Genomic DNA, 26,260 nt, shown 5'->3' with positions numbered 1-26,260 from the left:
TGTTTGCCATTTTAATTTTCAATGAATTCTCAACTTCCACTTGCATACATATTTACGAGTGCCACACAGTTAATGAAATACAAGGTGGCGCAAAAGTAATCATCGTATCGGAAGATGCATAATTTTCGCAAATGGCGTCATACTATATTTTTGCAAAATGTTGAAAAGAAATTATATACCTTCTGCTCAAATATGAACGAGACGTTATCAATAAAACGGTCCGCGGATGACATATGGCAAAAATAAATTTTTTGTTTTTTGGTAGGACTATTATAAGCTTACATGGCAAATTTCAGCGTGATATTTCACATAGTTTGTTTTCTGTGCTACTGTAAACAAGTCAAGCTCGAGTGTGTTCTTCGAATTCTCTTTTATGACTTCAATTGTCTCAAAATGTTTTCCATGGAGCGGCAACTTGAGCTTGCGAAACAGGAAAAAGTCACATGGAGCCATATCAGGCGAATACGGTGCTTGCGGAACGATATTAACATTATTTTTGTTCAAATAATCGCGAACAAGACGTAATGTGTGAGCTGGTGCATTATCGTGATGCAAGAACCATGATTTGTTGTCCCACAATTCCTTCCTTTTAAGTTCAATGTTCTCGCGCAAACGCTTTAAAACGTCTAAAAAATAATATTCAGCGTTAACCGATTTTGCGATTTGTGCGATTTTCAAGCACAATTTCCTTTACTTTCCCGATGTTTTCGTCGTTTACTGATGTTGCTGGACGACGTTCATGAGGCAAGTTTTCAACCGATGTACGGCCCTCTTTGAACGATTTGTACCACTGGAAAACACGTGCACGCGATAGAGCAGAGTCCCCATAGGTTGTCTGCAACATTTTTAAGGCGTCTGAAGCCGAAATTTTGTTGGAATAACAAAATTTCAAACAAATTCTTTGTTCAACTTGAATTTCCATCGTTAAATTCGAAGAACACACTCGAGCTTGACTTGTTTACAATAGCACAGAAAACAAACTATGTGAAATATCACGCTGAAATTTGCCATGTAAGCTTATAATAGTCCTACCAAAAAACAAAAAATTTATTTTTGCCATATGTCATCCGCGAACCGTTTTATTGATAACGTCTCGTTCATATTTGAGCAGAAGGTATATACCTATGAAATAAGACTTTTTTCAATTTTAAACGTTTATTAACAAAAAATGGTTACAAATTTAATCTTTAAAATAAAAGCCATCGCTAGCGACACATTTTTCCCATCTCTCAGGCAATTTGTGGATGGGTCGTCTTTGGTCGCAAACCAATCATCGAGCCAAATATAAATAACCCAAATAAAAATTACTTAAAATTTCCAGGATGTGAAACAAATATTATTTATGTTTGTGCTGCTGTATATGGCGTTGGCAAGGCATTTATTCAAAACATGTTAAAAACAAATTTTTTAAGAATTACAACAAAATTTTTCAGTTTTTAAATTAAATTCAACAATAACAAAAAAAAAATCGTAACAAAAGTAACGAAAAGTAATAAGAATTAAGAAACAATAATAAAAATAAATAAATCTGCATAAATTTTACGAAAAAAACCCATTTTGTGGCACTCTACTTAGAGTAAAAGTTGAATGCGAATTATTTTCTGTTGTTTTCTGTTTTGCCAAAATAATATAACGGTACACTACTTGTTTTATTTATTACATTTGTAAATTTTTTGACACTCCATTTTGTTCTCCAATTTTTTCTAATTTTCGTTCCTGCATTTCAAATCAATTTTCCTCTTCGTGTAATGAATCCAGCGTGGGCGAGCACATTGTAGATCTCGGCGCGTGGTATTTTCTCCGCCTGACGGTCATATACCTGCAAGTAAATATTATGATGAATATTTTTTTTTATTACTATTTTTTTCTTATTTTATTACTAATTTAATTTGTTTTTTATTATTATTCTAAATTTTTTACATATTATGTGTTTAAATAAATTTTTAGTTTTTCTTAATTTTTATTTTGTTTATTTATTATTTTTTATTAATATTATTAATATTTTTTAATATACTTAATTATTACATCCCAAACATGAGCGGTTTACATTAATTGGCGACAGCTTAGCTGCAAGTCTGCATGTCGAAAATTTAAGATTCAGGGAGTTGAACAGTTTTCACGTTGTCTGCTAAGTTTTTATGCACGACTCCATGGGCGCCGAGATCATAATTGGTAGTATGTACACCTTCCTCAGCTTCCACTGGCGTTTGACATCAATCCCTAAGTCAGAATATTTTGATATTTTTTCCTAATATGTTTTTTGCATGTTTTTGTTTAGAGGAACAGCAGTATCAACTATATAGTATAAACAGTCGTTTGAGATTTATCGATCACGAAAATGTCTGGCCTATTATGGGTTCTTGTTGCATTATTTAAAATTATTCGGTCATAATAGAAAAGGTTGTTGTTGTTGTTGTTTTTGAAGTGGTTGAATATTTCCACTGAAATACTCCTAATTAGTGACCAGCACCGTTTTACTACCACTGTCTCGTCTGATGATGTTTGTTTTTTTTTCTCCAAGTCAGATCCATTTAGCGAGGTCCAAGTATAACAGCAGTTCCTTTATCTCAATGTCTGAGATCTCCTTAATTTGCTGTAGGAAAGGCTTACCGAAGGAGCGGAGTCGTGCCCTAGCTAGTCCTGGACATTCACATAAGTAGTTAAAAAGACTTTCCTTCGCACCTTCCGCTTGACAGCTTCTGCAGATGGGATTGAAGGGTAGATTGAGTCTAGCTGCATGATCCCCTACTTTCCAATGACCTGTGAGGGTTGCAGTGATACGTGAGATATTTGGCCGAGAACATCTTAGCAGGTCATTCGTCCTTTGGATTTTATATGACGGCCATGTGTTTTTTGTTGTAATACATGCAGTTATTTGCTTCCATCTTCATTCGGCTAAAGCAAGATAGTGTGCAGCTATGGATGCTTTTAATGTGTTTAGTGGGGTGGAGACTGCCACCACCTCTGCTAAGTCTTGTGTCGAACCTTTTCTTGCTAGCTCATCCGCTATCTCATTACATCGTATGTTCCTATGACCGGGAACCCATATCACAGTAATTTCAAGCCAATGACTAAGCAATTCCAGCTCTTCTCTACACTGTGAGACCAGTTTGAATGAAATGGAGTTGGAATCTACGGTCTTGATAGCTGCTTAACTGCCTGAGAAGATAGCTACTCCTGCACCAACTTCCTTATAGAGCTTTAGTGATTTGCATGCTTCTCTGATCGGTAAAAGTTCTGCCTGGAACACTCTGGCATAGTCAGGCAGACGAATTGACTGAGATGGGTTGAGTGGCTCCGAATGGAAGCCAGCTCCCACACCACAGTTCATCTTAGAACCATCGGTATAGATTTCGGTATCGTATCTAATAGAAAAGGTAGTTGAAGTCTTCTTGAACATGTTTTGGGATGTATATGAAGTACGATAATTTGCTTTGATTGAAGTTGTACATCTGCGTTAGTGGTTATTTTCGCGATATCATTGTGTCGCTTCAGGTACATAGAGTTTGCCAGTGTAGTACATCCAGCACGTGCTCTAAGATCTCACTCCGACTATTGCATCTTCGACATCTGTCTGCAGCGGCATTTGGATCTCGCTTTACATATTTAATGTAGTATCTTGTTGGAATCACACCATCTTATATGGCGAAAATGGTACTCTCCGTTTCGACGAATATCGACCTGTTGGTAAGCCATAAGTGCGACAATTTTTGTTCGACATGTGCGCCAACTAGTTGCGTTCCTGATTTCGTAGTATTGATTCACCCGAAGTGTTGTGTAATTATAATCCGCAGCAATTGCAGCCTTGTTCAAAGCATGATCTTATGTGTAATATAAGTTTATCATGCAGTGCCCCAACATCAATCTGTCCCCTGCCGAACTTCGAACGACAGAGCTGATGGCGTGACTTTTATTTAATCATAATTGTACGTATTACTAGATTTTCTATTTCCGTAGGTGACCGTTTAATAATTCCGAAGCTTGGCGATAACACCGGGACGACAAATAAATTAATAGTGTGTATTTGGTTTTTGCCATTAAGTTGGGTTTTACAGGCAGCGTGAAGGCGCCGTTTAAATTCTGCTATCGGATGTTTCCTCATTTGCATCGTATTTATGCCGCCGCTTTGCATAACTCCAAGGTTACTTTGTATACCTCTCCCGGTCCCATTTCTGTTATGTTGAGTCCGCTCGTTTCCGCAGTTACATGTCGGGAAACCACTTTCCCTTTAACTATTGTGATCTTTCGCCATTTATCAAGTCCAATAGGCATTTTATTGACACTGGAGAAGGTTTCGACACATTTCAAAAGCTTATCTAAATGTTGGGAATTGCTGGCGTAGCAGATTGTTCGCGCATTGATACAAACCCATGTCCCGTCTCATTCAGGATATGACTTAAGGGGTTCATGCTAAGAACGAACCAGAGTGCACTCAACGAGTCACCTTGAAAGATGCCATTTCGAATGTTTATTTGTTAAGTAATTTTTTTTGTTATTATTTTGTATTGGTCTTTTTTCGACTCCTCTTGGGAGCTTGCGTTCAGAGCAAGAATCAGACACTAGTCAGGAGTTGATGTAGCATCGAGCGTAGTTGAAGACCTGACAGGAGTTTAACGAGACGGAGGCGATTGTGGCATTAGCCTATCAGCCATTTCGGTGAGGTGTCACCCTCCTGTACTGATGTGGATAGGCTACTACTTTCACCAGCCCTTAGATTGTGGAATCCGCAACCCGCTGAGCCGCTGGGGGCATAAAAAAAATTATTTTTTTTTGTTATTATTGTTTTTATTAATTTCTTAATTATCATTCTTTTTTATGGGTATTTTTTGGGAACATAAAAACAAATTATTATTTTTTGTTATTATTTTTTATTAATTTGTTAATTACCTTTCGTTTTTTGGTTAGTTTTTGCTTATTAAATTTAGTTTTTTTATCATCTCTTTATTTTATTATTATTTTTTATTTAATTCGTATTCTTTTTATTATTTCTGTTTGTAATAATATTATTACTTTTATTTTTATTTATTTTTTGTTTTTTTATTTATTTTATTTGTTATTTTTCTTTTCTTTTTCTAATTATTTTAGTTTTATTTTTTTATTTATTTTTGAAGTGAAACTTCTTTAGGCGCGTCGGGGGCCCCAAGGCAGATTGAAAATAGGCGAGTGAAACGGTAAGTTCGGAGCGTTACCGAAATCTGTCAAATGGGCGGGGCCAATGAGCAGCTGCTCCTTCCCACTCTCGCCTATTCGCTCTCTCTGTCGCTCTCTCGCATCGCAAGCGCTGAACGATGTGAGGGAGCCACCGAGACACGCCGTCTCTCCCCTTCTCTCTCGAATGCCTTTCTTTCTCTCCCGTTTGCTCTATAGCAAACTACCCACGCCGTGCATCAGCCGTTCAGTAAGTGTGAAGCGAGGTTAGGATATTGCGTTGACCTGAATTTGTGAATACAATCGATGTATATACTAGAAATGTGTTGAAAAGGTGCCTATGATTCCATTGTAATTATAACTATATTTTATCAATGTATAATAAAAAACAGAGTACACAGGGTTAAACTGAGCGTACATTAATTTGTATATGCATGTTATGTTCCGCAATTATCTCTTTTATATACAAGTAAATAGCGTGTGGAGACTATAATAGAGGATTTTCGCTTTAAAAATTAGTTTGACACTGGTATTTGAACAAATTTCTATTGAAGAATACTTAGTTACACAACGAAATACTTCGTCTGGCCTTCTTCTTCTAGAAGATAAACCAGTGCAAAAATGCAAACGTCTCTAGCACACCCTGTAGCGAATAATTTCGAAATAATATGAACTGAAATGTATATAGCACACAAGTAAGCATTGAAGTAGACTGGCGACATGCAGGCAACCGACAATCGACAACCGACAACGGGTATTATAGATAGCCATAGCCCGTGCAAATGAGTGCTGTGTGTGAGTATCAGATAAAGCGCCGATTGAATGTGTGTAAGCGGGAAAGCAATAAGAAACTGCTGTGAAGTAAATAGATGGTAGGTATGGAGGAGACGAAGCGATACAATGAGTGCGTTTGCCAAACGAGTGACGATAGTTGAAGTAGAAGGTTGTAAAATGACATTTCAACCGTTTCGGTGATCAAAGCAAATTGATTAACGCGCCAAAAGTAGGCAAAAAATACCATTGGAAGTGCAAAGAAATGTCAGCGTCAAGTGCAACACTGCACCCAAGTGTCAAATTTGAAGCTAATAAGGACAAAAATAAATAGTACAAATTTATGTGGAGTGATATAGAAAAAAAAATATGAAAACCTGACTTTAACACGAGAGAGGGGGGAGAGATCTAAACCGGGGCTCCCATGCATGGAACAACCAACTTAGAAGTTTCACTTCTACCGTGCGTGAGTCTGACAGACCCTAGTTTTTTTTTTTTTATTCGTTTTATTTTATTTATTATTCATTATTTTTATTTATCATTTTCTTGAACTTTTTTTCAATTATTTTCTTACCGGCTCCTCGCCCGGTCCAAACCAACTAGATTTAGCCAGCGCTTCACGCACACGCGGCGTCTTATAGAAGGGATTTCTCAGCGCATTGGGCAAGGTCTGTTCGTAGGCATCATTTTCTATAACGGCAATGTGAGCGTATCGTTGTGGTCGTGCCCAGATCATAGTAGCAGCGAAGAGAAGAATAGCAAAGCTGATATTGTGAGCGTTTTTAAGGAGCCTGCAAAAAGAAACCAGAATGGTGTAAAGATGGAAATTTTCTATATTTAAAATTTAGACACTACTTCGAGACAAAAAAATGTAAGATTGGGAGAAGTTGAAATTGACTGCCAAGCAATAGGTTTACACACTTAGATCTAGCATACCATATTTCCCTCTCACATTGACACGTAAACCATTATTTCTATTATGTTTGGGTAAAAAATATAAAGCAAAAGAAATAAAGCATTTGGTGTTCAATAAAATTTTTGTTTTGATCTTCATGTCACAAATCATGTTGGTATTTTTTATACCATCATTTTTCTAAAAAATGGTGCAGTAACCTCTAACCAAAGAAAATAATGTCGCCTGATGTTATCCAGAAATAGTGTAAACATTCCATTTGCATCCATTACCTGGTAATAAATCGCCTTAGTAGTGCAATTGTAAGATTTCATTAAGGTTTTTGTGAAATACTTCGGTCCATCTGCATTGCAACTTATCAGCGTGACTTAGACCTTAATAAGATTATCATCTATCAGATATTCACGACAAAGCTTTGATATGGCCTTATGCCATCTTTTCGCACAGTAGAGACTTCTCAGAGAAAAAAATTAAACAAAATAAATGACGAAAATTCAAGTCACGTATTTTGATAGTCTATTCAAACTAGTCAACTAATATAATTACCATGTAGATTCTTTCATACAGAAATAATGGTTGATACGAATATGAGAAATATGAGTTGTTGCCGGAAATGCCTTAGAAGGCGAACATGTCAACATTCAGTAAATTAAAGGGCGATACTAAAAAGTAAATAAATATTGCAAATGTAAAAAAACAAATTACACAAAATACTAAAACTTTACGAGTGGGAAATATTTACACTAGTTTACAGCCAGGAAACACAAGAAGCAGACCATTCAATTCTTACATACAGTCTGTGTCAGAAAAAAGGAACCACGATTATTCGTGAAGTATAAAAGATATATATAATATTTACAATTTTTTTACATGAATGCTTTGAACCAGCTTTTTTGTGTAGCTTGTCGACAAAGAGGACCAGATTTTGCGAACTTGACTCACGAGTTGACTGGCTTTCCGCAAAGATGCGTTTTCATAATTCTCCACACATTTTCTATGGGGTTGGCGTCTGGGGACTGGGAAGGCCAGCCCTTTACTGTGACACCATTTTCTTGTTTTGTTGTATCTCAATGTGTTTTTCTGAGAGCAATGGATTTGATGATGTGGGACGGTAGGATATGTTCGCCTCCTTCAGTCTTCGTTCGATGGTGTTGATACTCACATCTTTTCCCTTTTTAGCAAGAATTGTGCGAGTTTGGCATAGTCGCAAAGAAGGGTCCCGCTTAAAAAGTTGGACAATCACTTTATCCTGCTTTTTTGTCATAAAGATTAATCTCCTCCTTTAGTCATAAAGATTATTCTCCTCCTTGATTGGGACTATTATGCAGCAAAAAAAAAACGAAATATATCTTGAAGTTACAAGAGAAAAACCGGTTATTTTCTTCTGACACAGACTGTAAAATGGGTCGCTGGGTCTGAATAACTGTATAAACAGAAAAGGCGCTAATATCAGAAGAATCCGATAACCGATGAAAACCAGTGGTATATCAAATTAAAGGTAATTTAATTTTCTATCATTCAATCAGGATTATTTTTTTTAAGATATTTACAAAGTTTAATAAAAAAAGTTAATTTTTTTTTAAATAAATTCCTAAACCTAATGCCATTTTCTTTGTAATGTATTCAATGTATTTCGTACAAGTGTGCCTTCTCTATGGACAACCCTTTAAACCTAACCTGATGTATTCAATAATGTTGCATTTATTCCGCTTTTGGCCGGAGATGTCAAATTTTGCTTTTTTGTTTCCAAACTGATGTACCCTAACCAGGTGAATGTGTGGCATTTTTTATGTTCCACAAAAAATGCGGACGAGCGTTGTTCAGCTGAATTTTGTTTATCAGTACAGGAAAATGGATGTAATTTGTTGCATTTTATGATACAAGGTGGCACAAAATTAATCATCCAATCGCGTTTTTGAATAACTTTTTTACTAATTAAAAAAATGATTTTGTATGAAAGAAATCTTTATTTTGACTTTACGAGAGTTATATAGGAATATACAAAGTGGCACAAAATTAATCATCTAATTTTGTTTTTGAATAGCTCTCGAACTAAATAAAAAAAATGTTGTTGAGTTATAGAAATCTTTATTTTGACCTTGCGAGAGTTGTATAGGAATATACAAGGTGGCACAAAAATAATCATCTAATTTTGCTTTTGAATAGTTTTCCTACTAAATAAAAAAAATGTTGTTGAGCTATAGAAATCTTTATTGTGACTTTACGATAGTTGCATAGGAATATACAAGGCGGCACAAAATTAATCATCTAATTTTGCTTTTGAATAGTTTTCCTACCAAAGAAAAAAAAATGTTGTTGAGTTATAGAAATCTTTATTTTGACTTTATGAGAGTTGCATAGGAATATACAAGGTGGCACAAAATTAATCATCTAATTTTGCTTTTGATTAATTTTATAACTAAATAAAAAAAAATGTTGTTGAGTTATATAAATCTTTATTTTGACCTTGCGAGAGTTGTTTAGGAATATACAAGGTGACAAAAATGAATCATCTAATTTTGCTTTACGAGAGCTGCTTAGGAATAAAGAAGGTGGCGCAAAATCAGTCATCAAATTGTGTTTTTGAAGAACTTTTTTACTAAATAAAAAAATTGCTTTTGAATGATAGAAATCTTTCACAAGTGCCAAATATGATTCTTGTACGACACAAACTGGAAAAATTATAAATCTTCCGAAAAAATTATAAATCTTAAGAAAAAATGTATGATATAAATAAAAAAAAGCTCCAATAAATTTAAGAGTTTTTCGCATGAGAATACAAAAATACACATTTTCGCATTGACCAAAGTTTAACACTGAATCGACAAAAAATTATTTTACCTAAAGAAAAAAATTGCAATTGTAAAGTATTTTTATTCTCATGCGTTCTGACTTAGCGACTGATTTCACATAGGAATTGAATGGTCTAATTATTGGTTAAAAAAAATTATTAATGAAAACAAAAAAAAAAAAAAAAAAAAAAATTATCCAGCAGTGCGAGTGGCCGATACTCGTAATTCATTGCTCATCTGCTCAAAGGTTTGTTCGATACTTTCTCTCGCACAAACAGCTAAAGAAAAATTGAAAATTTTATTTTGCCAACATTTCTTTAGTTTTCCAATGGCGTTAGCGCTGTGTATAAATAACTTGTAAAACTAAAACAAAGGTTCACAAAACAAAAAAAAACAAAATAATCAAAATTAATGCTCGAATTACTGGAAGAAGTTCGGTATAGTCGAACTCATGCCCGAACATTTTTTAGCAATGAGCATTAAACGGATCTATGGGTACTCCTTGCGCAATTTGCGAACAAAATCGAGAGCTCGAATATGGGTAAGATAGCTAAAAATGATTTGGCCGGGAAACCAGATGATCGCGATGCAGGGGACAAGGCCAGATTTAAGGCCGTAGTTTCGGAGTACGAAATCATGGCCGCGAGGAAACTACCGAACTGTAATCACATACAACTCCTCGGAATCAACGAGCGGCTAGGCGTAACCGATCACAAGATCTGAGCGGAAGCGCTACCAGGAAAATAAAAAATTTCTCAAGGGTTGCTTATAGCGAGGTGGGCAGGGATCACCTCCAAGTTTCCCTCGTAGAAGCAAGATCACATAGTGGTAGAGAGGTGCTGGCCAATTGGGGAGACATTGAGAGACGGCTGTCAGAAATGATCGTCGAATACCTCATGGCAAGCCAAGGACATGTACCTCTTTTCGATTCGGGAGATATCTTCCGCGGCTGTAGCGTGATCAAGTGTGCCGATGAGTTCTCCAGAGGTTTTCTGAAGAAGTGTGTTGCTGAGGTCAGCAATGCCTAAAAGGGGCTTTCACTTAAACTCATCCCATCTTCGGAGATCCCAAGAATACTCAGAGCCAACATTTGGCTACCGAAGGCGAATCTGGAGGGTCTGAAGATCTTCCACGGCCTCAAGCGTCAAAACCCTGAGGTTTTTATGGATAACTGTTCTATGATCAATCTCAGAAAAATAAGTACTTCTACTAATTTCTGAAGAGTCCCTGCAGGTACTCGAGGAAAAGAAACACAAACTCAACATAAATGATCGAGGTGAGTCTCTTTTTGATTTCATTATTAGCCGTAATCTCCTTATTTGGAACAAGGGCAACACCCCCACGCTTGTATTTCCAGCACCGTTAACATCAAACGGTTGGGAGGAGGTTCTTTATATCACTCTCTCGGCTAATTCTCCTGCCATTAGGGTTGATAATTGGAAGGCTTCTCAGAGAAATTCCTTTTCGGATAACAGGTTGATCCTTTTCGAAATCAATTTCGCACGAGAAACCATATCTCCCCACAGGAACCCTGAAAGAAGCGACTGGTTTCTGTTCAATAGGGTCTTCAATAATAGATTGAACAGGCGAACTTTTTCCTTCTCATCCACTGATCAACTGGACAAGTAGGTGGTACACTTCCAGCGATCCTATCAGACGGCTCTTCAAAGTGACTTGATTAGTATCTTTTAGTGACTTGATTAGTATCTTATCTTCAAAAAAGTCTTTCCTCCCTGGTGGAGCAAGACGCTGACTGACTTGAAAAAGAAGGTTAGGCGGATTTTTAACGAATACTGCCAAACTAAAAACATAGAAAATTACCGTGTATTTTTGAATGAATACAAAAAAGCCATTAAATATGCAAAACGCAACTCCTGGAAGGAGTACTGCGAATCCATTGAATCTGTGAAGGATTCTGCCAGGCTAAGCAAGATCCTTTCGAGAGACCACTTCTGCAGAGCCACTCCTGCGGCCGCACTACAAGCCCAAACAAATCGTGAGCAATTTACTTGAAATTTAAACTGTACATTCACTAAAATATTCTGCATGGAAATACGGATGAACTGTTTTGATATGTTACAAAGTTGGTTTTTCTAAATAGTTTACCAATTTTTTTTTTTGAAAATTTTGAAACTTTTTTAAGCACGCAGTTTTTGAAAAATTGATATATCAAAAAAATCCTACCTTTTCTACAGTTACTCATACACTAAATCGAAAAAAAAACTGTGAATGTAAATTAGAAATTATTGGCCAAGTTTCTCCGGCTGGGTGGCCTTCAACAAAATAAAATGATGGATCGAACAAAAGCCGTTCAGCCACCATCTTCTTTTGTATAACTTTGCATTATAGTAATTTATACAATTTATGACATATGTAGATGTACAGTATGATACATAACAGCGTGGCCACTGTTAAATAATAACAACAATTGATTTTTCAAAAATTCGCAAAATTATTGTTAATTTGGTCGTCAATACTCAATGCAAATACCTCAGTAGCAAGTCCAATCTCCTGCATTGTCAATTATGGCCTGGCACTGTTGGGGCATACTTTCCTCAAGTTTTTCTGCATATTCTACCGGAAAAGACCTCCAAATTTTCCGAATTTGTCGAGAAAGTTGATCTAAATTACATGGCTTTCGTCTGCGAAGATGCATTTTCATCAGAGCCCACACATTTTCTATGGGATTTGCATCCGGTGACTGAGATGGCCAATCTTAAGTGACAACTCCGTTTTGCGCCTTCCACTCGCTACACGCTTGACTCCGATGTTTCGGATCGTTGTCCTCTTGAAGGAGTGGGTTCTCTCACAGGACACAATGCGCGAGGAATGCATGCTGTGAGACTTGGAATCACCTCTATTCCTTTTTGCGCTGGATGTATGGAGGATGAGTTGGAATCATCCCAGCACCTTCTCCTGAGCTGCCCTGCTCTGGCGGGGCTAAGATCCAGGCATCTTGGCTCTTACTTCTTTGCCACGCCTGCTGATATAGCTGGCGCTGACATTAAAAATCTGATGAATTTCATCAGCAGCATAAAGCGGTTGACGCAAACATAGTCATCGTTCGTAGTCCGCACGCTCCTAACCATCTCAGCACCACTTCTCCCCGCCCTCTCCGTGCATCCCATCGGTCTTTCTCTCTCACCTCACCCCCTCATAATGGTATCACAAAGGACGAATCTTTTCTCTCTCTTCGTCCAAGTGTGCCCTTTCCCTGGGCAACCATACCAACCTAGCCCAACCTAACCTCTTGAAGGATCCAGCTTTCATTTTTTTTGATATACCATTGCTTAGCAGATGGTGTTTGGATTAATATTTTTTTTTTCAATTTTTCGGCATTTAAATTCTTGGTAAATAAGAACAAAGTACCGAAACCTTTGTTTGAGAAACACCCCCAAACATGGACCTTGACGGGGTGTTTAACAGTCCGTTGAAGCATCCTACTCGTGGAGGTCGCCCAGGTGTGTTTGATGCTCGGAAATGCCCAGAAGGAGGATTCATCAGAAAAAATTACGTTGCCCCAATCGCGGTTCAAGTTTTCCTTTGCCCATTCCACTCATTTTTCAACGTGTTTTGCACTCAACATTGGTTTTTCCAAAGTACTGCGATATTTCAGTTTATTGGCAAGCAAGTGCCTGCGGATCGTTCCGTATGTCCGATATGTCAACATTTTTTGCTTTCAATTTCACAGCAGCTCCACGTAAAGTCAAAGTTGGATCTTTCGAGAACTATGCGAGAATCTTTTTTTCGTCTTTTTTTGAGACTTTGATTGCACTTCCGCGATCAGGAAAATCATCAACGCTACCCACCTTTTTATAGCAATTTATCCACTTGCTAACGAACTGCTTCGAATTTCCCATATATTTCGCAGCAGGAGTTTGTGTTAATTTGGGTCCTGTTTCATGCAAACATAGAAAAATTGTCTCAAAGCGAGAGGCGTAAACAGCACTCATTTCGAAAAACCACTCAATTGGAGACTAAATTTGACAGACAGCTGAATTTTCAAAAAAAGCATGAAGGACAGAAAAAGAAACAGGACTCTCTGATTTTTTATCTACGTGTAACAGTGACCACGCTCTTATGTAACAGACTGTATGTACCAGTTGGCGAAAATTAATCACCCTATCAGAAGATTTATAATTTTTGCGTCGTACTTTTATCATATTTGACACTTGTGAACTAGACAGCTGCAGTAGACAAACAGACAAGCAACTGGGACCTGCGCACAGGTCAAAACAAAAATTTCCATCACTCAGAATAATTTTTTTATTTAAAAAAAATTTATCCAAAAACAAAATCGTATCATTAATTTTGTATAATAATTTTCACACTTTATGATATGTAAGTGTGTGCGTACAATAAATGCCCTTTCTCAGAATTTCAATTTATATCATTACTAACTTCCACTTCCCAAATTATGCTTATTTTTCCCACCACTACGGTGGTCTAACCCCTCAATATAAAACTGGCCTAGCCATTACCAACAAAATAAAACAAAACGGCAATTATAATCAAACCACGTACACAAAAACAATACAAAATACCTACGAGTATACAGCAGATACGCGAACCAGAAAACAATACAAATCGCTACAAAACTTCCTAATCAGCAATAAAAGTCAGCTAAGACAATAAGAAATAGTATTTATTATAATTTAAATAATATTTATAAACAGACTTTTAAAAATCTGCCAAGCAGATAATAGCGAAAAAATAAGAATTTATTATTTAAATATCACAAAGTCCAGAGCTATCAGCAATTAAAGCAGACGGTTAGTATAGACATGATAAACAATACGTCACAGCGGTGAGATAGTCACGGCACATGCACATGCATACGTACATCCATACATATGTACATACTTACTCACACTTATATTCGCTTGATTTTGCAACATTTTTAGTTGTCCGTCACGACAACAATTGCTAGTAACTACAACAACAATATGTACTTAAGTGTTTTCTGACCCACTTTCCCAGTGAATTGGTGGTAACATAGTAGAGTGGTGGAGCGAAAGAGAGGGAGAACACAGCTGAGTGCCGAGGGAGATCTAGCCTTTGCTAATGATGTTTGCCGTGTTGGTATTGATGGCAATTTGCGATATTGAGCAGGCACAGTGGGTTGATATGGAATGATGGAAAAGCTAACAAAATTTATAGTTTCATGGTTTTTTGTGCTCAAAAACATTAGTCGCTTGAGAATCTGCGAAGAATGATACGCAGACTTTGTGCAATGGCAGGAGATCGAAACAGCATAAGAATTTAAATTTCTTTGAGAGTAAATTTTTGACTTCAGAATTTGATTTATGATACATTTCATCTTTTTGACGCATCGACATATATAGATGACCATCGGACACATTTCCTCCTGAGTTAGGAGTACTCGGGCGGTACTGATGTATGTACATAAATTTAAAAATAAAACAAAAATATACATATTTTAAGAATTCAAAAAAATTACTAAAGCTTAGATGACTTATGTTATGAAATTTTTTGTTACATTCAAAGCCCTTAAATTATCACTTACCGTTTTTAACTCAAGCCGAAATGCACTACTTGAGGAAGGATGTCCCTTAACAACTTTCAAAACCGAGTGTGCATAATAAACTAGTTTATATATCGCTCATCAATACAAAGTATAAACGTGTTTTTCTGTAAACTACATTTTTCAAATTGGCTTGATCTTTGACTTAAAAACTAATTGACTGAATTAGCTCAAAGTTGGCATGCACACATTTTAAGTATAATTTTCTATAGGAACCTAAATTTTTAAAGCTTTCAGCTTGAAAAAGTATCATAATTTATTTTAAGAAATTTGCAAAATTTTACGAAAGGTAGAATTTGAGGCCATTAAAACATGTTAAAACGGAGCAAGCTGTGAAATAAAAATAAAATATTTTTTAAAAATATATAGATTTACAATTTGGTAATGATTTAATGATTTGTAAGTAAGTTTGCAATTTAAAAAAGAATACTTTTATTTTAAATAAAATTAATATAAAAAAAAAATAACAATATTTTGTTTCCTTCAAAAGATGTTTAAATGGAGAAAGTTGTAAATTATATATGTATGTATGGGCATTTCTCCAATGTTGAATGCGACATTCGTACGCATTCAAACTGAAAAAAAACATATACCAATACATTATTTTATTTTGACAAAAGGCGAAAGCTATAGCACTTGATGAGCACTATGATTGGTGCCAAGGTTGATTTTGGGAAATTGTTCGTTTTCAAGATAATTACTAAAAATCAAGCCATTCGCATGCGACAAAAACAGAAGTCGCTTTCAAAGCAAAAAAATCAAACACTTTTTTCAGCGAAACCTGAAGAAATATATTAATGCGACTAATTTTTAAATGTTATGCATTGATGGATCTTAATAATGCTTTTTATTTTATTCAAAAATATTAAGTAGTTTATTTTTTATTTAATTTTAATCACTGTCGCACGTGACATGTCGCATGCGACATTTTGTTCCATCATACTTTTTATGTTTATTTTTATACTTTTTATGTAATTAGACATGCAAAAGATGATTATAAATGATTTTTAATATATTCAATATATTTATTTTAACAACCAAAATTATAAACTTAACAAAATATCTTCAATAAAGAAAAACAAAAATAAGTATATTAATCTTATATACTATGTAAAAGCAAAGAACGGAAACTAACTTAACTGAGAATAGTATTACTAATGTCAAATAAAGTTCTTTTAATGGAATATGCAGTCCTAGCTGCTTCTAACTGGTGGTCATCGCAACAAAACGAATGCAACTAGGATATACCTGGAATATTTTTCACTTCCTTCCATTTTTCGCCCAACTTATAATGAAGAGACAAATTTTTCAATTTGAGCAGATGGCATAAAATACATTTTAATTCCATTTGTGTTGTTTTGTGCACATTGATAAAACGATAGTGCATCTGGTAAAACAACGTTTTTAGATTTTGTTATTTGCCACACTTTTCTTTTAATGACGGCTCCAACTCCATTAACGGCTCCCTTTCCGTGAGAACTGGCATTACTAGTCATAGTAGACATAAAGCGCTTAGCTACTAATTTGCCTTCAATTATAATGGCGTCTTTCTTTCCTGAAGCTTGCACACTAATATTATCATTGTGATAAAAAGCATTGATGGCATTAATTAGGCTTTCTGGTACGGTTCTGTTGGATTGGTTAACGTTTTTCTTTTCTTCAAACTTTTTTTACCAGGACTTCAAGAACTTTTAGCCTTCTGTGGATGCCTTTTGGCATCGCTTTCTCCACTTTTTTAACAGCTTTCGCCAAGGTTTGTCTACATTCGTAGATGCGTTTCGGCTTTGACGTGCGTATGACATTCCATTTTCTAAGAGTTTTTGACGCCTCTCTCGTTGTCGTATGCGATTATATTTCCGTTTTTCTTGAATTATATCTTCTTTGCCTTCAGCCAGTGCTCTCCACGTTTGTCTAGCTTTCCGCAATCTTCCTTGTTTCTTAATTTATAGTTTTGTAATTTTGTTTCGTCATCCTTTAACCTTTCTCTCCACCGTTTACAGTTCGCCTTATTTTTCTCGCCACCGTTTTTACTCATCTACATTCAAAAATTTTATATTTTGTATTTACATATACTAATAAAGATATTTTCGAACGAAAATTTATTTTGAATCTGTACATTTTACACCTACGATGTCGCACGCTACAAGTTTTAAATAAGTTAAAAGAGCAAAGGGCTGATTATTTTCCAGCAAAGTTTTGTTTCTTTAACCGTTTGAGTGCTAAGCGATTTTCTTTAATACATACGAAAATTGCGAAGATATAGAGGATATAGTAGTAAATATGTTATTTTCAAGGTCATCCCCCATGTTATTCTCGTCTTCGTCGGAACTATCACTAAAAATGCGCATCCTCCGGGTAGTAAACACTCTAATTTCACTTAAACTCGAATCACTATCATAGTCCATTTCATTGTCGGAATCCGGTATCGTATCTTCCACGTCAGTAAATTCTTCACTACTAGACATGGTCAGGAATTATTTTCAAAATATCGATATTGAACGAAAAATAAAAATTGTTTTTAACGGTCTCAACTAATTTATCCTTTTATATGACATAAATTTTTGATAATGCACGCGCTATAGCGACGCGTCGCAAATTTGGAGTAATTAGTTATCGTCGCTATATCGACGAATCGCACTCAAACGGTTAATTAGCAATAAAAATATCTATTTGCTACTAATATTTGATGCAAATTGTACAACTACCTTCGACTCACTGATAACAAATGTTCTTTTTCAATGTCGCACGTGACATCGAGTTATACGGTAAATCAAAGAAAAAATTTACCATAATTGGCAATCGCATCGTTCCTTTTACATTTTTCTTATGTACATTCTTTACATATAAACCGAGATTTAGAAAAGTAAATGTCACGGCATAATATATCTTATCAAGATCATTAATCAAAACAAAACATGCAACAGAAATGTTTAAAATGGAACTTTTGCACTGGTTCGACTTTGCATTCGAATATTTCAAAATGTGGTTTGTACAAATGTAAAATTTGTTTACATTAGTTACATTTGATAGATTCCCTATAAAAATATGTTAAAACAACATAATTTTATAGACTTTGAATTTTTTGGCTTCGGTTGACATTTCTGTGGAAATGCCCATATGTATAAATTATTATTTTTAAGATATAAAGCTTAAATCTTTTTATTTGTTTTTTAATTTGTAAATTTCTAATTTTTTCAAGTTTTCAGTTTAAAAAGTTTAAATTTTATTTGCAAGAAAAATTAAAAAAAAACCAAAAAATATATTTTTTTTTAATATTAAAACATAGAAAATGGTTAAATAAAAATACACTATATATTTTTTTTTTAATCTACAATTTTCTTATTTACAATTTTTGAAGTGAAACTTCTTAGGTGTCGATGGACGAGCGAGAATGGAGAGTAAAATTTCGAGGTCATGTAACGTTTTGGGCATTTGCGTACCGCGAGAGAGAAAAAAGATATAATGTAGAGGAAGAGGAGGGAGAGAGCTATACCTTGTATATATCTTAGATACACTAGGCTCTAAGGCTCTAGTCTAAGTCGTACGACGTTACTCGTATTGTAGGAGCAAGAGAGAACCACGTATACATTATATACAAGGCGTTAGAATATAACAGAGAGCGAAAGAGAGTGACGCGTACACGCGCCATATTTTTGTAAAGGCCATATTTTTGTAAATTTTGTCTATTTGTATTCTCTGCAAATGTTGTGAATTTGTTTAGATATATATTATTTCTCTCTCTCCCTCTCTCTCTCATTCTCTCTCGGGTCTCTCCCTCTTTCTTTGTCTGCCTCGAAAGTTTCACTTCTGTTATGTGTCCTACTCTACACGCACTTCTTTAATTTGGAATTTTTAATTTTCTATGATTTGTAAGCAAGTTTTCAATTTCAATAAGTGTCAAAATTTTATTTAAGAAAAAATTTAAAGAAATACTAAAAAATATCTTTCTTTCAAAACGTATGAAAACGGAGAACGTAGTACTATAAAATAAACTAAAATATAAATATTTTTGAAATATCTACAATTTTTTAATTTTTTACAATTTGTAAGTAAGTTTTCAATTTGAAATAAGGCCATAATTTGATTTAAAGAAGATTAAAAGAATTACTAAAAAAAGCAAAGGTGTTAAATTGGAGAAAGTTTCAAAAGTTTTTTCAAAGATGTTAAATAGGAGAAAATTGTAAAATAAAAAAATATATATTTTTAATTTTTTATGATTTGTAAGTAAATTTTTAATTTAAAAAACTTTATTTTAAGGAAAATTAAAAACTTTATTTTAAGGAAAATTCAAAAGATGTTAAAACGGAAAAAGTTGTAATATAAAAATCTTTTAAATTTTTGTAAAACCTAGAAAATTTAAATTTTTTTAAATTGTTTTATAAATTGTAAATTTGTAAGTAAGTTTTCAGTTTAAGGTACTTGACCACCTTGGAAAGCTAAAAAGTACAACATATTCAATAATTTTTTTTTCATGTTCTGTATAATATATTAAAATAAATTTTTTTTTTAATTTTTATTTAGAGCTTACAAAAAAAGATACAAAAAAAAATTGATTTATTAAAATTTCTTTTTTTAACATATATCCAGGAGGCGCCAAAGTCGAGGCCTGAAGAAAATCATGTCTTGCGGCGGACAGTTAATCTTAGAAATGGTAATTCTAAAACAAAAGAGAGAAACAAAATTTTCAAAAGGAAGGTTCCTTGCGTGAGAATTTACCACAAACTGACAAAAAAAAAAATAATAAAAAAATGGCGGATGTTTGAAAAAAAGTTAAGAAAACACCCCTGTTTTTCACAATGTTATGCTTAAAAAGCAATACTTTATTAACTTTTTTTTTGCAAAATGTGGTAAATTGGCATACAAAACATCTTAACAAATAAAACAAGACCAAAATCATTAAAATCGGCTAAGCAGTTTCGGAGATAAAGTGTCCGCCATTCGAAAAAAAGTAATTTCTGGAAAAACGCGTTTAAAGTTAAAACTTGCTATTTTCTTCCAGCTGAGTCAGCAAGTAATGAGTGCAGGATGCGCCTGCACATTTTCACTGATTTCACTTTGTTAGAATTCGAATTTAAAAAAACAGTTTCAGGTGATGATTTTTAAAAGTATAAGGATTGAAAAAATGTAAAAAAAAAAAATTTAATTTTTTGAAACTTATAAGGTGGTCAAGTACCTTAAGCAGTGTCATGATTTTATTTTAAAGCAAATAGTTTCTTTTAGAGAGTAGAAAAAAAGAAAAAAGAGAGAAACTGAAAAAAATATGTTTTTCTTCGAAACATATTAAAATGGAGAAAGTTTTAAATAAAACAAAAATATTAATCTCTTTGAAAGTCTACAATTTTCTATGTTTTTTTTTTTATTTATTTAATTTTATTATTTTTTTTAATTTACATTTTTTTCAATTTCAATTTTCAATAAGTAACTTTTCCGTTTAAAACGGTGACGTAATTTTATTTTAAAGAAAAAAAACCAAAAAATTTATCTTTTGTTAAAAACCTGAAAAATTTTAAATTTTTAAAATGAAAAATTTAATTCATAATTTTTTAAACCAAAAATTTAATTGATACTTTTTACATAAAAAAAATAGTATATATATATATAATTGGCGCGTACACCTTTTTTGGGTGTTTGGCCGAGTTTCTCCTCGTATTTGTGGTGTGCGTCTTGATGTTGTTCCAAAATAGTAATTAATATAATATATTATAGTATAATTTTCTAAATTTTTATGATTTTCAAGTTGATATAAAACGAAAATTTACTATTGATTGAAAAAAATTTTGTTTGTTTCAGTTCAACCAAAAAGCTAGCAGATGTTCTTTTAGACAATTTACCGCCCTGAAATGTTGTAAAGTTTGAAGAATAATACAGTTTCAATGCTCTAAAGAGATCTTAAAAAAGCCTAGTTTCGCGTTTACCAAAAGTAAATATTTGTAAATATTAAATACCGTTTTTAATTACTTTAAAAAGAAACAAAGATACAAACAATGGAGCGCGTAAAGATCAAAATGAAGATTATCATCACATAAATTATTATTTTTTATTTAGTAGAAAAGTTATACAGAAACAAAATTGGATGATTAATTTTGCGCCACGATATATACGCATTTAAATATTTATATGTGAAAGTTACTTTTTTCGACTGAAAAATGTGTTTTGAACTCTTTGGGAATTTGTGGAATTTTTTTTAAATGTGGGTAATAGAGGATTTTTTGGACTCTGTTTGCAATTTAAGTCAATTTTTTTCTCTCATATGCTAAATAAATAAATAATTTTTTGGCATCACTGTATGAAACTGAATAAACAAAAGTTGTAGATATAAGGGAAGTGAAAAGATAAAATAATGTACGTCTGTAGATGTGGCATATTTTTAATCATTCAAAAAAAAATTTAGCGAGCTAAGTCAATGGAACTTCATTTTTTTCAAATTCTTCTTATATGCCCAAATACTTTTGTGTCTTCTTCCACGTTTTTTTCTTTAGCTCTAACTCAAATATCCTCAAATATCATAGGGTAAAAATTAGTGGATATTCCAACTATAACTTAGCAAAAAGTTTACTCAACATTGAAACATTTTGTTATATTAAAACTTATATATGTACTTAAAATATGCAAATTTGAAAGTGTTGAAAGTGTCTTCCATGGGCATGATTTTCTTTTGCTGGCTCGGGTTATATTTTGGACAAGATCGATGCTATAATAAAGAGGAGCGCAATTACGAGTTCTGTTTTTGTTTGTAAAAAGATGCACTGTGCGATACATTACTGTCATGAACACTGCCATTGATGACACTTTGGCAAAACGCAAACAATTATGGAAAACAAAAGGAACAATGGCAAAAACTTGCCGGAAAACAAATGCGTTTTATTTGTGGCAGATGGCAGACAAAAACCAGCCAGTAAGTGGCAGCTAAACAATGAAACTATAAAAATAAACTAAGTGAAGAAGTACCAGAATAAACATACATACTATACACATACAACAAAAAAAAAAAATAAAAACTAAAACAAGAAAAGTGCGTTTGCGCAGAAAGTGCGGCATGCCTTAGTTGCTACGTTTGTATCTCTGTATGAATGGCTGTATGAGTGTATGTATGTTTGCATGCTTGCAATTTTTGCTGAGACACATACATAAATTTATTATTTTTCCATGCAGTATTGTGCAAAATTTAAACAACTTGAAAGTTTCAAGGCACAGTTTTCGAGATACCCGATAATTATTGAGAGGCTGTCGGACCTTGATGATCAAGATGAAATTAAATTAAATGGGTTTTGCTCAAAATCTTGTGCTCGAAGTTAAAAATCAGTCGATGGATGTGAATGAAATTTATACAGGTTGAATATTTTTCCATGAATTTTTTTTTTTTAAGTGTAAGCCTTATCATTAAAAATGAATCATAATTCTATTTAAATAATTTCTATTTCTAGCTTTTTAGTAGCTGATTCTGTGAACTTAATTTTTTAGTAAATTTTCGCGAGTATCGAGATTTATCTCAGAAATAGCAACTTTGACTTCATATTTCAGCTCTCTTATAGTCTCTCAATGGCTGGCTTAACATTAAGTCCGAACGTGACACCAGAAAACAACTCCGATGATGACGGTGATTAGTTGTTATCACGCTGATCTCTGGACGCTTAGTGCCAGTACAAATGATTTTCATTGATTTCGGCTTTCCACTTTTGCCTTAACCTGTGCCCATGTCAGGTTTTCGTCTATACAGTCAAGTTCATTTATGGTGGTACTTCGCCATGAGCACCTTGGGCGTAATACTCTATTACGAGCTCCCTGTAGTTTCCGGTTAAAAGCAGCTCTGTTGACTTCATGCACTGGTTTGCGCAGAGAATAAAAGGTTCGCTGTGTGGCACGTAGCGTCCTCCTATTGGACCCAAATATTGTCTTGGTATCCTCTACAACAAATCGGCGAAAAACTGACTTTTATGGCGGCCTTCTGCTGAGTTTCGACCACATTTCTATGATGCCGACCGGCCCAAATCTGCATCAAACAGTCATTCTTACATGGTGACATGGGGATTTTCTAACTAACAAATGGGAAAATTGTGTTCGTTAGCATTGCCAGCGGCCCAAGTGAAAATGAGCTGCATCTGATAAGATGATTTTTTGTTAAAAATGCTCATTTCGATTGGCTAAAGTCGTTCCTCAGTCTATTTGATGCACTTTTTTCAAGCAAAAATAGACGCTTTTTAAAAAAGCCTAAACAGAAAATAAATTTGCAACACATCACGGTTTTATTTTAGCATTCAAAGTTTAAAAAATCGTTAGTTCAAATTCCGCCAGATGAATCGCCTGAATCATTGAAGTAGTGCAGGTACTTGCTCGATGAAGTTTTCTTTTCTCAATGCGAATACATTTTTGGAAAAAACTCGATAAATATTATAGAACAACCAAAAGGTTTACCTAATATGACGCCTGAAATTTTGTTTGCACCAAAAATTCAAATTTCTACTTCGAGTCACCCGTATTCACTCGATAATCTAACTTTTGCAGAGTGCATTAGAAAAAGTTTCGGCGGTTCAAATGGCCAAGAGGTTTCACTTCTTAAGTTAATTTTTTCTTGTAAGTGTCCAGCCTAATATATTTCGTCACACAGTGGACTGAGAAATTCACGATTTCTATCATTTGTCTCATTTTCAATTCAAGCATTTACGGTTGCCATATTTTTGATGCTTTGATCCGTGGATTTTGGAAGTGATTTATAGTAATAACAAATGGTTGCGCATTCATCAACTGCAAGGTGGTAAAAATGCAAGTTTTGAATGGCATTTCGAAATGGCAAATTATAGAAAAAAATAGGTTTATGGTAGACTTTTTTTACATCTATGAATAAGTTTTTAAAGGCCTGGATTTGCAGTAACAAATTGCCCTAAAAATATTGTAACTACCCATCTATAATATATTTAAAAAAAAAAATTATCTATGACGCCGCAAAAACAAACAAAAATTTTCAACTTTTAGCGAGTTCATGTCTGATCCAAGTGATCCAAGTATTTTAGACAAAATATTAAATTTTTCATAAATTTGGTTTGCTTGCTGGTTTGAGTGGAATAAGCAGTAATCACAAACAAATTTTTAGATTTATTCATATTTTGAATATTTTGTAATGGAGGTTTTTAAATTGAAATATTATATCTTAGGATCGTTCGTTAAAAAAATATTTAGAAAAAAACTTAATTTTTTTGTTCAAAATTTGTCAGAATATTCTTTGCTTTGTCATTTTTGAAAACCATCACCCCAAAATTTTTGTTTACTTTTTTAATTTGTTTTTGTTTTTGGTTCGATATACATATGGATTTGAATATATGTAACTTGTAAAAAGAATTTTCCAAAAATAAAAAAAAATTTCACAAACAAAATATCCAAAAAAGTTGTTTTTAAATGGATATTTTGTCTTGAAAGACAAAGAAAAAAATATAAATATGTTCAAATATTAAAAGAAAACTTTATATTTATATGAAAAATTCTAAAATACAATATTAAAATGAAACTTTTTTCAAAAATTAAAAAAATGTTTGAAGAAAGTTAGAAAAAAAGTCAAAGAAAAAATCAAAATGTTAAAAAGAGCCGAAGATATATTAAAAAATTCCGTACTAAAATTTCCAACATTGAATAAATCTCAGTAATCCATGCGCGCTTTGTTAAACTCGGCCAAAATTGCGTAAGCGGTTATCGCGCCAATTAAGAAGAAGAATCCATGCTTAGTATTCTATAAACGATTTGTAGTGGGATCCCATTAACTTTTCAAGTTATACTCAAAAACGTAGAGTGAACCCAAACCAATGCAAAATATTCCTTCAGCGAAACGCTAACAAAACGTACTCATATTTTTTCCATCTCAGAGTCGATCCAATAGGAAGCCGGTGCTACGCAAGATTTTTTCGTGTTATGTGTTTGTTTTTGTTGGTGCGATGTACATATGTATTTGAATATAACATAAGGCATTTGACAAAAAACAAATTTTAACAAAAGTGAAAGTAAATTTTTTTTTCAAAAATTAAAAAGAAACCAAAAACGAAAAAACAAAACTTAAAAAATTTTTTTTTGAATGGACTTTTAATCCTAAAAAATAAAGAAAATATGTATAAAACGTCAAAAATTCCGTACTGAAACATTGAATAAACGTGAACATTATTAAATTTTGTTTTCCAAAAATTGTTCAGTTTTTTTTTGTTTTTACAAAAAATCTTTTTTCAGAAAAATATAATACTATTTTCAAAATACTTGAATCACTCGACATTTCAGCATTGAATAAATCTCAGTATTCCAAGCAAGTTTTATAGTGTATTTTTTTCCATCTTAAAATTGGTCGAATTTTTCGTTTTTTTATTGGTTCGCTGCATGATGGAAAGAATAATGAGATGGCGCCTATCGTGGTGCCGTTACTTTGCTCTCAGGGAATTTGACAAAGAGTTACGTCGTATTAGCACCAGTGTGGCCAGATTACCATTTTCGTAGCTTGATTTAGATGTTTTGTTATTTAGTCTCGGAGGCAGTCAAATCTCTCTCTCGCTACTGCTGTTGCCTAGCTTTGGATATAAAAAAGGCACTAAAATGCCCACTTAAAGAAAATAAAACACCAATTTTTTATTGAATTACTTAAAGAACTTTGTATGCGTGATAAATTGTCTTTAGAATTTGCGTTTTGTTTAATAAATGTGTTATGCTTATGTACAATTTAATTTATGAGTTTTTTTTTTGTTAAACGAGACTCTTTTGTTCTCTATTTGAAGTTATGTAACTAGATAAGGTACTCTTTTTGTAAAAATGTCAGTAGGGTTTCTTTAGTATTTTTTGGTATTTTGTGGCTTATTTTTACAATGAATACAACTCTTAATGTTCTATGTCTCACTAAGCATTGATGATCGGAAGAAACGATTACACCTCTATGGTTTTAATTCGCATTCAGTAAGTTCAAACGCTTTTTAAAACGTATAAGAAGGTTTTCAATCTTAAGAAGAGTTGAGAGAAGAAGATTTAATATTCTTGCATAACCTTAAATGGAGCCAAAAATTAAATTTGCACTTTCACATTATCAAATTTTATAAGAGTAAAAAAATTTTCATTAGCACTAAAATCTTC

At 33.5% G+C, this 26,260-nt stretch overlaps 1 protein-coding gene across 2 annotated transcripts in view; it reads right to left on the bottom strand.

The window, feature by feature from the left end:
- Positions 1 to 1,680: 1,680 nt before the first annotated feature.
- The window catches only part of LOC128865159 (uncharacterized), a 51,701-nt gene continuing 27,121 nt past the window's right edge, over positions 1,681 to 26,260 (bottom strand). The window contains exons 2-3 of one of the 2 annotated variants that reach the window (XM_054105222.1): positions 6,494 to 6,710; positions 1,681 to 1,819 (exon numbers count right to left, since the gene is read on the bottom strand). In XM_054105222.1, coding sequence (XP_053961197.1) covers positions 1,724 to 1,819; positions 6,494 to 6,710 — 313 coding nt within the window. In that variant the 3' untranslated portion in view covers positions 1,681 to 1,723. Of the gene's footprint in view, positions 1,820 to 6,493; positions 6,865 to 26,260 lie in introns of those variants that run through there. The other variant, XM_054105223.1, reaches the window with a different exon arrangement.

The sequence above is a fragment of the Anastrepha ludens genome, chromosome 5 (assembly GCF_028408465.1).
Source record: "Anastrepha ludens isolate Willacy chromosome 5, idAnaLude1.1, whole genome shotgun sequence".
Taxonomy (NCBI): Eukaryota; Metazoa; Arthropoda; class Insecta; order Diptera; family Tephritidae; genus Anastrepha; species Anastrepha ludens.
Note: the sequence above shows the minus strand (reverse complement) of the source record. Positions and strands in the feature narration are given on the sequence as shown.